General features: G+C 40.2%; 1 protein-coding gene across 2 annotated transcripts in view; it reads right to left on the reverse strand.

The window, feature by feature from the left end:
- ZC4H2 (zinc finger C4H2-type containing) overlaps positions 1-11,707 on the reverse strand; it is a 53,570-nt gene extending 41,863 nt beyond the window's left edge. The window contains exon 1 of one of the 2 annotated variants that reach the window (XM_073885824.1): positions 11,539-11,707. In XM_073885824.1, coding sequence (XP_073741925.1) covers positions 11,539-11,591 — 53 coding nt within the window. In that variant the 5' untranslated portion in view covers positions 11,592-11,707. The remainder of the gene's footprint in view (positions 1-11,538) is intronic. The other variant, XM_025863369.2, reaches the window with a different exon arrangement.
- Between the last annotated feature and the right edge of the window lie 1,679 nt (positions 11,708-13,386).

Raw genomic sequence — 13,386 nt, forward strand, 5'->3', positions numbered from 1 at the left:
AACATTGTGAAGATGTCAATGCTACCTAGAGCAATCTACACATTCAATGCAATCCCCATCAAAATATCATCCACTTTTTTCAAAGAAATGGAACAAATAATCTTAAAATTTGTATGGAACCAGAAGAGACCCCGAATAGCCAGAGGAATGCTGAAAAAGAAAAGCAAAGCTGGCGGCATCACAATTCCGGACTTCCAGCTCTATTACAAAGCTGTCATCATCAAGACAGTTTGGTACTGGCACAAAAACAGACACATAGATCAATGGAACAGAATCGAGAGCCCAGAAATGGACCCTCAACTCTATGGTCAACTTATTTTTGACAAAGCAGGAAAGAATGTCCAATGGCAAAAAGACAGTCTCTTCAACAAATGGTGTTGGGAAAACTGGACAGCCACATGCAGAAGAATGAAACTGGACCATTTCCTTACACCACACACAAAAATAGACTCTAAATGGTTGAAAGACCTAAACGTGAGACAGGAGTCCATCAAAATCCTAAAGGAGAACACAGGTAGCAACCTTTTCGACCTTAGCCGCAGCAACTTCTTCTTAGAAACATCGCCAAAGGCACGGGAAGCCCGGGCAAAAATGAACTATTGGGATTTCATCAAGATAAAAAGCTTTTGCACAGCAAAAGAAACAGTCCACAAAACCAAAAGACAACCGACAGAATGGGAGAAAATATTTGCAAACGACATATCAGATAAAGGGCTAGTATCCAAAATCTATAAAGAACTTATCAAACTCAACACCCAAAGAACAAATAATCCAATCAAGAAATGGGCAGAAGACATGAACAGACATTTCTCCAAAGAAGACATCCAAATGGCCAACAGGCACATGAAAAAGTGCTCCACATCGCTTGGCATCAGGGAAATCCAAATCAAAACCTCAATGAGATACCACCTCACACCCGTCAGAATGGCTAAAATTAACAAGTCAGGGAATGACAGATGTTGGCGGGGATGTGGAGAAAGGGGAACCCTCCTACACTGTTGGTGGGAATGCAAGCTGGTGCAACCACTCTGGAAAACAGTATGGAGGTTCCTCAAACAGTTGAAATTAGAGCTACCGTTCGATCCAGCAATTGCACTACTGGGTATTTACCCCAAAGATACAAATGTAGGGACCCGAAGGGGTACGTGTACCCCAATGTTTATAGCAGCAATGTCCACAATAGCCAAACTGTGGAAAGAGCCAAGATGCCCATCGACAGATGAATGGATAAAGAAGATGTGGTATATATACACAATGGAATATTATGCAGCCATCAAAAGGAATGAGATCTTGCCATTTGCAACGACGTGGATGGAACTGGAGGGTGTTATGCTGAGTGAAATAAGTCAATCAGAGAAAGACATGTATCACATGACCTCACTGATATGAGGAATTCTTAATCTCAGGAAACAAACTGAGTGTTACTGGAGTGGTTGGGGGTGGGAGGGATGGGGTGGCTGGGTGATAGACATTGGGGAGGGTATGTGCTACGGTGAGCGCTGTGAATTGTGCAAGACTGTTGAATCACAGATCTGTACTTCTGAAACAAATAACGCAACATATTTTAAGAAAAAAGGAAAAGAAGAAGATAACAGGAGAGGAAGAAAAGGGGAGTATGTCAGAGGGGGAGACGAACCATGAGAGATGATGGACTCTGAAAAACAAACTGAGGGTTCTAGAGGGGAGGGGGGAGGGGGATGGGTTATCCTGGTGATGGGTATTGAGGAGGGCACGTTCTGCATGGAGCACTGGGTGTTATGAACAAACAATGAATCATGGAACACTGCACCAAAAACTAATGATGTAATATATGGTGATTAACATAACAATAAAAAATAAAAAAAAATAAAAACTATAGATCACTTATGAAATAAACTGCAGAAGATACAAAGAGTTGGAAAAACATTCCATGCTCATGGATTGGAAGAACTGATATTGTTAAAATGTCTATGCTGCCTAGAGCAATCTACACATTCAATGTGATCCCTGTCAAAATACCGTCAACAATTTTCACAGAGCTAGAACAACCAATCCTAAAATTTGTATGGAACCAGAAAAGACCCTGAATTGCCAGGGGAATGTTGAAAAAAAAAACCAAAGCCGGGGACATCACAATGCCTGATTTCATTTTATATTACAAAGCTGTGACCATCAAGACAGCATGGTAATGGCACAAAAACAAATACATAGATCAATGGAACAGAATAGAGAGCTCAGAAATGGACCCTCAAATCTATGGTCAACTAATCTTTGACAAAGCAGGAAAGAATATCCAATGGAAAAGGACAGTCTCTTCAATAAACGGTGCTGGAAAATTGGGCAGCCAATTTTCCATTGCAGAAGAATGAAACTGACCATTCTCTTACACCATACACAAAGATAAACTATAAATGGATGAAAGACCTCAATGTGAGACAGGAATCCATCAGAATCCTAGAGAACACAGGCAACAACCTCTTCAACCTCAGCCACAGCAAATTCTTGCAAGACATGTCTCTAAAGGCAAAGGAAACAAAAGCAAAAATGAACTATTAGGACTTCATGAAGATAAAAAGTTTCTACATAGCAAAGGAAACAGTCAACAAAACTAAAAGGCAACCTATAGAATGGGAGAAGATATTTGAATATGACACATCACATAAAGGGCTGGTATCCAAGATCTATAATGAACTTATCAAACTCAACACCCAAAAAACAAATAATCCAGTCAAGAAAAGGGCAGAAGACATGAACAGACATTTCTCCAAAAAAGACAAAAATGGCCAACAGAGACCTGAAAAATGCTCAAGATCACTTGTCATCAGGAAAATACAAATCAAAACCATAATGAGTTACCATCTCACACCAGTCAGAATGGTTAAAATCAACAATAAAGGAAGAACAAATGTTGGCAAGGATGCAGAGAAAGGGGAACCCTCTTACACTGTTGGTGGGAATGAGAGCTGGTACAGCCACTCTGGAAAACAGTATGGATGTTCCTCATTAAGTTAAAAATTGAGCTACCCTACAACCCAGTAATTGTACTATTAGGTACTTACCCCAAAGACAGAAATGTTGTGGGGGCATCTGCACCCCAATGTTAATAGCAGCAATGTCCACAATTGCCAAATTGTGTAAAGAGCCAAGATGTTCATCGACAGATGAATGGATAAAGAAGTGGTATATATATACAATGGAATATTACTCAGCCATCAGAAAGGATGAATACTTACCATTTACATGGACATGGATGGAACTAGATGGTATTATGCTGAGCAAAATAAGTCAATCAGAGAAAGATAATTATCATATGGTTTCACTCATATGTGGATTATAAAAAACAGTGCAGAGGACTATAAGGGAAGGGAGGGAAAACTGAATGGGAAGTCATCAGAGAGGGAGAAAAACCATGAGAGACTCTTAACTATAGGAAAGAAACTGAGGCTTGCTGAAAGGGAGTCAGTGGGGGGAAGGGGTAATTGGGTGACGGGCATTAAGGAGGGCACAGATGTAATGAGCACAGGGTGTTATACGCAACTGATCAATTATTGAACACTACATCTGAAAGTAATGATGTACCATATGTTGGCTAACTGCATTAAATAAAAAATAATAAAAATATTTAAAAATATTTTATAGATGCTACTGGCAACTGATTAATTTTCTCATGAAACATATTGTTCATGACCTGTGTTTTGAAAAATATTGCTATAGGCAATGGGAAGTTGATAAATGTGTTTGAGAGAGCATAATAATAACCACTGCTTTAGGAAGATAGTTCTTATAGCAATGTGGATGGCATTGAATACAGGGAAGGAGAATGAAGACAGGAAAGTAATTCTATAGGTCTATAGGTAGAATTACAAACATGAAGTTCAGTCTTGATGAAGGCATAAAATGGGGCAGTTATTGTGTAAGTGAGGGGGGAGCAGGAATTTAACCCATATGGCAAACATAGAAACATTAGGACTTGCTAAGAGTCAGAGACAGTTTGTAAAAAAGAAAGTGTAAGCAACACTGACATTTAGGCTTCAATAGTTATATTCGGAGAATAATGGCATTAAACCAGAACCTGGATTGGGATAGGGACAGACAAAGTCATAAGAGTTGGCCAACTTAAGCAGCATCTGTGGAACAACCAGGTGGACAAACCCACTGCAGTGCAGGATGTATTGGGCTGAAGTCTGGAAGGAAGCTAGGAGCATAGAGATTGGGGATTTGAAGGTAATATTTGAAGTCATAGGAGTATAGCTGGTCACCCAAGAGAATGTGTAAAGAAAGAAAAAGAGAGGACCCAGAACAGAAACTTACACTTAAGGGAATCTACTTCACACCACAAAACAGGCATGTCTCTGAGATATTGTGGATTCTGTTCCAGATCACTGCAATACAGTGAATATTGCAATAAAGAAAGCCAATATTTTTTTGTTTCCCAGTGCATAAAAAGCTATGTTTACACTGTACTGTAGTCTATTAAGTGTACAATAGCATTATGTCTAAAAAAAGATGCCCATACATTAATTAAAAAATACTTTATTGCTAGAAAACTGCTAACCATGATGTGACCTTTTAATAAGTCATAATCTTCTAGCTAGCGGAGGGTCTTCCCTTGATCTTGATGTCTGCTGAATGATCAGGGTGATGGTTGACAAAAGGTGGGGTTGTTTTGTCAATTTCTTAAAATAAGATAATGAAGTTTGCATTTCAATTGACTTTTCCTTTCATGAATGATGTCTCTGTGGCATGTGATGATGTTTGATACCATTTTACCCACAGAAGTTCTTTCAAAACTGGAGTCAATCTTCTCAAAAGCTGCTGCTGCTTTATCAACTAATATTTATGTACTATTCCAAATCTTTTGTTGTCATTTCAACAATCTTCACAGCATCTTCACAGGAGTAGATTCCATCTCAAGAAACCACTTTCTTTGCTCATCCATGAGAAGCAACTCCTCATCTGTTTAAGTTTTATCATGAGATTGCAGAAACCCAGTTACATCTTCGGGTTCTACTTCTAATTTCAATTCTCCTGCTATTTGTACTACATCTGCAGTTACTTCCTTCATTGAAGTTTTGAACCCCTCAAAGTCATCCATGAGGGTGCAATTAATTTCTTCCAAACTCTTGTCAATGTTGATATTTTGACTACGTCCCATAAACCATGAGTGTTCTTAATGACATCTAGAATGAATATTTTCCAGAAGGTTTTCAATTTACTTTGCCAAGATCCATCAGAGGAATCACTATCTCTGGCAGCTATGCCCTTAGAAAATGTATTTCTAAAAGGTGAAATTACTCCTTGATCCATAGGCTACATAATGGATGCTGTGTTAGCAGGTATGGAAATAACATTAATCTCATTGTTTGTTTTCATCAGAGCTCTTGGATGACCAGGCGTCTTGTCAATGAGTAGCAATATTTTGAAAGGAATCATTTTTTTTTCTCAATAGTAGGTCTCAACAGTAGGCGTAAAATATTCAGTAAGCCATGTTGTAAACAGATGTGCTCTCATCAAGGCTTTGTTATTCTGCTTATGGACCACAGGCAGAAAAGATTCAGGATAATTCTTAAGGGCACTAGAATCTTAAGAATGGTAAATGAGCCTTGGCTTCAACTTAAAGTCACCAGCTGCATCAGCCCTAAACAAGAGAGTCAGCCTGTTTTTTGAAGCTTTGAAACTAGGCATTGACTTCTCTCTAGCTATGAAAGTCCTAGATGGCATCTACTTCCAATATAAGGCTATTTAATTTACATTGAAAATCTGTTGTTTAGTGTACCCACCTTCATTAATTATCTTAGCTACATTTCTGAATAACTTGCTGCAGCTTCTACATCAGTGCTTGCCTTCACCTTATACTTCTGTGTTATGGAGAAGGCTTCTTTCCTTAAAACTCATGAACTAACCTCTGCTAGCTTCAAACTTTTCTTCTGCAGCTTCCTCACCTCTCTCAGCCTTCACAGAAATGAAAAATGTTAGGGCCTTGCTCTGGATTAGGCTTTGGCTTAAGGGAATGTTGTGGCTTGTTTTATCTTCTAACCAGACCACTAAAACTTCCTCCATATCAGCAATACGGCTGTTTTTCTTTCTTATTATTCACTGGAGCAGCACTTTCAACTCCTTCAAGAAATTTTCCTTTGCATTCACAACTTAGTTAACTGTTTGGCACAAGAAGCTTAGTTTTTGGCCTATCTCAGCTTTTGACTTGCCTTCCTCAATAAGTTTAATAATTTCTAGCTTTTGATTTAAAGTGAGAGATGTGTTTCTCTCACTTGAACACTTAGAGATCATTGTAGGCTTATTAATTGGCCTAATTTCAATATTGACGTGTCTCATGGAATAGGGAGGTTCAAGGAGTTGGAGAAAGATGGAAAAACAGTTGGGCAGTAGAGCAGTCAGAACAGACATTTACTGAGTAAGTCCACCATTTTATATGGGTGCAGTTCATGGCACCCTGAAACAATTACAATAGTACATCAAAGATCACTAACCACTGATCACGATAACAAATATAATAATAATGAAAAAGCTTGAAATATTAAAAGAATTACCAAAATATGACATCGAGACATGAAGTGAGCAAATGCTATAGGAAAAATGTCACCCAAAATCTTGCTTGATGCAGGGTTGACACAAACCTTTAATTTGTAAAAAAACAAAAAACAAAACAAAACAAAACACTATCTGCAAAGCACAATAAAATGAGGTACACCTGTTTATACTTCCAAAATGTGTTTTCCTTTCGTAAGAGGGGAAAACTCATTGTGTATAGATATGTGTGCACCAGGGCATGGGTGGATGTAATGTGTGTATGAATGGAATGTGCATGATAAGGAGATATTAGTATGCATTTGGGGAGGTGATGAAGGGCTCTGGTTCATTTAGTGATGGCTGCACTCACTTTCTCTGCCTCATAGCTTCTTTTCTTCCCTCTTTTCTATCTCCTTTCTTTTGTTCTATTCTCCCTGTCCCCTTTCTACATATCTGCATGTTCCTTCACCACCAATTGAAAGCCTAATGAATGGGTTGGCAAAACAGACCAGTGTGAGATTTGGGGGCTATGGTCTGAAGCACAGTATTGGGAGTGTGGTTGGGATTGAGAGAAAAGACAGGGCTGGACCTGTGGTCAGAGTCAGGAGTAGGGAATGGTCTGTGGTTGGAGAATCTATTCCTGAAATATTTCCCATTTCAAATTCTGCCACTGGTATGCATGAACACTGAGTATGAATGAGTTTCTTTCTGGGCCTGGCCCTGTGGGGTCTGTCTAGCTTCCAGCTTGTTTTAATCAGGTCTTTTGATTATGTTGCCATCATCACTGCTACTTAAGCTCAGAAGTGACATTATCATTATTTTTTAACAGAAATAGGCTGCTCTGCTCATACCTTCTAGGGATTTGAGACTAGAGCAGTTAAAGAACTGTAAAAAATAGTTAATGAGATATCAGCATTTGTTGAAATGCGTATGCCATGTGAATAGGAGGATGTATTCTCTCTTCCTTTTCTTAGCTGTGTGACATAGATAGGTTATCTAACCTCTCTGAACTTCAGTATCATTACTATAAAATGGGGATAATAATTCCTACCACAGATTTCCACTAGGACAATTAAATATAAATGAGCCAAGAGCTCTGAAATTAGGTGATCAACAAATGTGAGCTCCTTTCTCCAGTTCCTTCTACTCCTTCCTTTGCTCCCTCCTTCTTTCCCCCTCCCATACATGTTTACCTGTCCCATGTGTGAACATCAGGTATGTATTTATAGTACTTTCCCCACTCTAAATTCTTAAACCAAGTGATGTAACCTTTGTATATTACTGTAAATTTGTCTAAAGCAAGCTAATTTAAATGACTTTTGGGGCATACACATTTAGAATTGTTATGTCTTCTTGGTGGTTTGACCCTTTCTCATTATGTAATATCCCACTCTGTTCCTGGGATTTGTCTTTGCTCTGAAATCTGCTTTATCTGACATTAACATAGCTGCTCCTGGTTTCTTTTAATTAAAGTTTCTATGGTATCTTTTCCCCTCCTTTTACTCTCAGCTTACCTATATCATTATATTTGAAGTGCATTTCTTTATAGATAGTATATAGTTGGATTGTTTTCTTTTTAAATCCACTCTTTCACATTGGTGTATGTAGACCATTTATATGCACAAAATTATTGATATGTTAAGGCTCAGCCTGCCATTTTAGTTACCTGTTTCTTCTATCTGGTTTAGTTACCTATTTCTTCTATATGGTTTTAGTTTAGTTTTTTTTGTTTTTGTTTTGCCCTGCTTTCCTGTGGGTGACTTGAACATTTTTTTAATTCCATTTTGATTTATCTATAATGTTTTTGAGTGCAGCCCTTTGTACAGCTTTTTTAGTGTTTCTTCTCATTATTACATTATGTATGCGTAATTTATCACAGTCATCTAATGTCATCATTGTATCAGCTCAAGTGAAATATACAAACCTCACCTCCTTTTACACTCCCCTATTTGTGACATGAATGTCTTAAGTGTTTACATACACTGAGAACTGCATGAGACAGTGTGATAAATTTTGATCCAATCATCAAGCATAATTCAGACAACTCAAGAGGAAAAGACTTCTCGTGTATTTACCCATGCTTTTGCTCACTGTATTCTTCCTTGCAAAATTCCTTTTATTGTTTATTTTGTGCTTGAAGAACTTAACTTTAGTCATTCTTATAAGGTAGACCTCCTATTGGTAAATTCCCTGCTTCAATTCACTTTAGAATGTCTTGATTAATCCTTTTATTCATGTAGGATATTATCACTGGACATAGGATTTGGGGTTTCATTTGGGATTTCATTCAGGATTCATGATTCTCTTCTTTCAGCACTTGGAAAATGTTGTGTCACTTTCTGCTAGGGCCTCATCAGTGTCTGATGAGAAATCTGTTGACTTCTAAATTTCTTCCCCTGAAGGTATAGGTAAAGTGTTGTTTCTCTTTGGTTGCTTTCTAGATCTTTTCTTTGCCTTCGTTTTCAGAAGGTTGATTATGATGTGTCTTGGTGTGAATTTCTTCACATTTATCCTGATGGTGTTTGTTTTGCTTGTTGAATATGGAGGTTCATGTCCTTTGCTCAATTTGGGAAGTTTTAGCCACTATTTCTTTAAGTACTTTCCTAGTCCTGAATTTTTCTCCTCTCTTCCTGAGATTCTGTTGTCATAAATGTTAGATCTTTTGTTATAGTCCCACAGGCCTGGAAACTCTGCTTAATTCTTTCTTTTTTTCTTATTTTTTTTTTTTGGAATCTAATTTTCCTTCATTCAGATTGTGAGATTTCTACTGTTTGATGTTTAAGTCGTCTTATTTTTTTTCCTATCTTCTCCATCTTGCTGTGGAGCCCATCCACTCAGTTTGTATAATTTTTTTTGGCTATTATATTTTTTCAGTTCACAAATTTCTATTTGGTTCCCCTTTATGTTTTATATAACCTTGCCAAGACTTTCTATTTATATGCTGAGATATTTGATTTTATCATTTGTTTTAAGTGTGTTTCAATCACTTAGTGAATACTTCAAAATCTTTGTAAGATAATTCTAACATCTGTGTCATCTCAATGTTCACAAGGGTTTGCTTTCTCTTGTCATTTAAATTGATAATCTTGGTATGGCAAGTGATTTTTCTAAAAATTATATTTGGACAATGGATCTCTTTTAAATCTTTTGGTTATGCAGACCTGATATGTTCCTTTTGCAGCAAGTGAGCAGTTTAAGTCCAGGTTCTCCACTGGGTCTCTGGTTGAACTGCAGGTTTGCAAGGGGCTCCTTGTAACTGCTGGTTGCTGGTGGGAGCTCAGCCCTCTCTGTAGGCCACTGATGTGGCCATCCCAGCTAGCAGTAGGAATGCCTGACTTATAATGGTAAGGGTAGAGGCTCCCCATGTGGTCTGCACTGGGAAGGGTTACTTCCCTTTCTCCCAACTGTACCGTCTTTTGGGGTGGGAAAGAAGTTTCTTTAAAGTCCAGTAAGAACAGAAATCTAGGTTCTTCCCTTGCAGGCCTAAGCTTCTTATTAGCTATATTGTTATGATAGCTGGCCTTCTGACACACCAAAGTATCTCACTCCTTATTGCCTTATGATTTTGCAGAAAAATATTGCAATATAACCCCCCCGCAAGCCTTTCCTACACCCTCTGTGGGATAGAGTGGGAAAACCAGTGCCTCTGCACACAAATTGACTGGGTTCCTGTCAAAATCTGGCATTTTCAAGCTGTTTGGCTCTGGGCAAGTTACCTAAATGTTCTGACCTTCCATTTTCCCAGTTGTAATGAGGTGTAGGAAGCTCTCAGGACTCTTGCTGAAATAAGCAATAGTGGGTCAATGAACTTGGCACACCATGTGCTCAATAAATAATAGTTCCCTTCCCTTTACACCCCAGTAGAAGTAGAGATGCAACCCCTCCAAAGGACAAAAAAGCTCAAGTGCTTCCCTATATCACCTACATGGGTGAGTTTCACCAAAGACATCAACTCCAAGGGTTAATTAAGTCTCTTGGTCTAAAGTCTTATTTCTTAAAGAGACACACTTGATATCCACATCCTTTTCTCCAGGTTCCATGAAAGCACTAAAGGGAGACTGTCCAACCCAGGCTACCCTCGCATGAGGGTGGAAGCTGGGGACGGCGAGGGGGACTGGTTCTGGCAAAGCAGAGTAGGTGAAGGAAAGCCTGGTGCCATCCCAGACAGTCTACTTGCCTGGCGATACTGTGTTCTGAGCAAGGACAACATCATTACCTTGCCAAAGCTGCGCCTGGAAGGAAAGGGTCAGTACGCAGGCAACTCCCACTTTGCTGGCCTGCCCTTCACCTCTAGCATCTTAGAGCTGCAGCCAAGCTCCCACCATCTGGCACAATCACCGCCTACCCCCGTCTCCATTGCTCCCATCCCCCTTACAGAGCACCGGGTAGGAGAGGAAGAAGGTGGTTAATGTGTGAATGCAAAAAATAAACACGCGCGAGTGCTTGCAGTCCAGTCCTACCAGTCCTAGCCTGCCGGATACTTCTGCACCCCCAGCTCTCAGTCCCTGGCAGCCACCAAAAGCCCCAGTGTGCTGGACTTTGCTTTCAAAAGGCTAGCCTGCGCTCTAGGTCCTGAAGTTGATCAGGAGACTGAAAAAAATCTTGACTCCGAAAGAGCAAGGAGTCACATACACCATGGAGCCAACAAACCCTAAAAAAATAATGGATCTAAGAATGCTGTCCCCCAACTCCCACCCCAAGATGAAAAATAGCTGTCTTGGAACCAACACCAACCCCACCACCCACCGCCCACTCCCCACCCCGTCCTCCCCAACCCCCGTGTGTCTCCATCTGGCTTTCTCTCTGACATCTGGCAAGAGGTCTCTCTTGGTCAATCTCTCCGCTAGCCTCAGTCCCGACACTTTCCAGCCTCCCTTCCATCCTTGAATTCCGTGAATGTGTTCCTTTCCCGCCCCTCTCCACAAGTAGCTTAACAATAGATACTTTCCGTGGGTAACTCAGCTCTCTCCCGCAGCGGGGTATTTTGGGGGCCTCAAGGGGTCTGAGGGGGCGCTGCAATGTTCCACTTACCTGATCTCTTTAATGCTTTCCAATTTGCACATGATTTCTTGCTCATCTGCCATGCTTTTCACTCTCAATTTCACGTCCCGAGAAATGTACAAACACACACGACCAGGGATACAATAGACACAACGTAACCACCGCCTCCGGGCATGGGGCTCTGAGCTTGTGCGGTAGGGATTCAGAGCAGCCCTGGGAGCTGTAGTCCGCAGCTCCAGGACCAGCCAGGCAGCCCAGGGACCAGCGGGACTACAACTCCCAGAAGGCCAAGCGAGACATTCCTGTTTCTCTTCCTGCTGTCACGTTTTAAATCAATTTGTCACAGATAATTCTGTCAAAGGTTGTGAAGTGTTCAAGGGAACGAGGATATTCGACTGGCCCCTGCGGAAAAAAATGGGAAAAAATACCCCAGAAGGCAACTGGAGAGATAAGAGACGTACTCACACCCTTCCCTTCCCGGGGCCCTTATACCTACCCACTCCCAAAAGATAACCAGGAGTCCCTAATTAGTGGATGCTTTCTCGCTGGAGAGAAACCCTGCAGAAGAATTCTCTTTTGAGATGTTGAAAGTTCTGGCTGCTGCAGGGGAATTAGTAGCTTTGGCATTCAGATGGAGATGAGGGGGGTGGGATTAGAGAAGAGGCGGGGGAGGAAGGAGGGAGCAGCTGCTAAAGCTGGGGGAATGGGGGAGTGACCTAGTTCCTTCCAGCCCTCCATTCATTCTAAAAACAGTTACTGAGCTCAGATCTTTTTATTCTTTTTTTTTAATTCAAATTGGTGTAGTGTTTAATGATCTATTAGTTGTATATAACACCCAGTGCTCATCAGATCAGGTGTCCTCCTTGATGCTAATTACCCAGTTACCCCATCCTCCCACCCACCTCCCTTTCCGCAACCCTCAATTTGTTTCCCAGAGTCAAGAGTCTCTCATGGAGAGATGATGGACTCTGAAAAACAAACTGATGGTTCTAGAGGGGAGGAGGGTAGGGGGATGGGTTAGCCTGGTGATGGGTATTAAAGAGGGCACATTCTGCATGGAGCACTGGGTGTTATGAACAAACAATGAATCATGGAACACTACATCAAAAACTAATGATGTAATATATGGTGATTAACCTAACAATAAAAAAATTTAAAAAAGAGAGAGAAATTAAAAAAAAGAAAAGATTCTTAACAAACATACAAAAAAAAAAGAGTCTCTCATGGTTTGTCTCCCTCTCTGATTTCTTCCCATTTGGTTTTCCCACCCTTCCACTATGATCCACTGTGCTGTTTCTTATATTGACATATGAGTGAAACCATATGATAATTGTCTTTCTCTGATTGACTTATTTCACTAGCATAATCCCCTCCAGTTCCACCCATGGAGATGCAAATGGTAGGTATTCATCCTTTCAGGTGGCTGAGTAATATTCCATTGTATATATAAACCACATTCTCTTTATCCATTCATCTGTTGAAGGACATCTCAACTCCTTCCACAGTTTGGCTATTGTGGACAGATTTTGCCAGTCAATGAAAGAGGTAGTTGGGGGGGAGGTCACTGGGTGAGGCAAAAATAAATAAAAACAAGTCCTTGGCTTTGAGGAATGGGAGACTGTAAGGTGACCCATTAATTATAGTGCAGTATTCTATCATAATACAGGAATGGATAAGGTGTAACTTGAGCAGAGAAGATGTAAATAGGTCTCAAAAAGTGACTGAGAATTTGCCACACTATTGAGGAGGATGGACTTTCCAGGAGAGGGCACAACAGATATAGAAAAGAAAGGACAAGTGGGCCATGGTGTCGAGGTATAAGGTTCATATATGGGGTGTGGAGGTGGGAAAGAGGAGTGGGAAAAGTATGTAGAAAAG

The sequence above is a fragment of the Callorhinus ursinus genome, unplaced genomic scaffold (genome assembly GCF_003265705.2).
Source record: "Callorhinus ursinus isolate GAN/ISIS: 27379988/994484 unplaced genomic scaffold, GSC_fseal_2.0 scaffold66, whole genome shotgun sequence".
Lineage (NCBI taxonomy): Eukaryota > Metazoa > Chordata > Mammalia > Carnivora > Otariidae > Callorhinus > Callorhinus ursinus.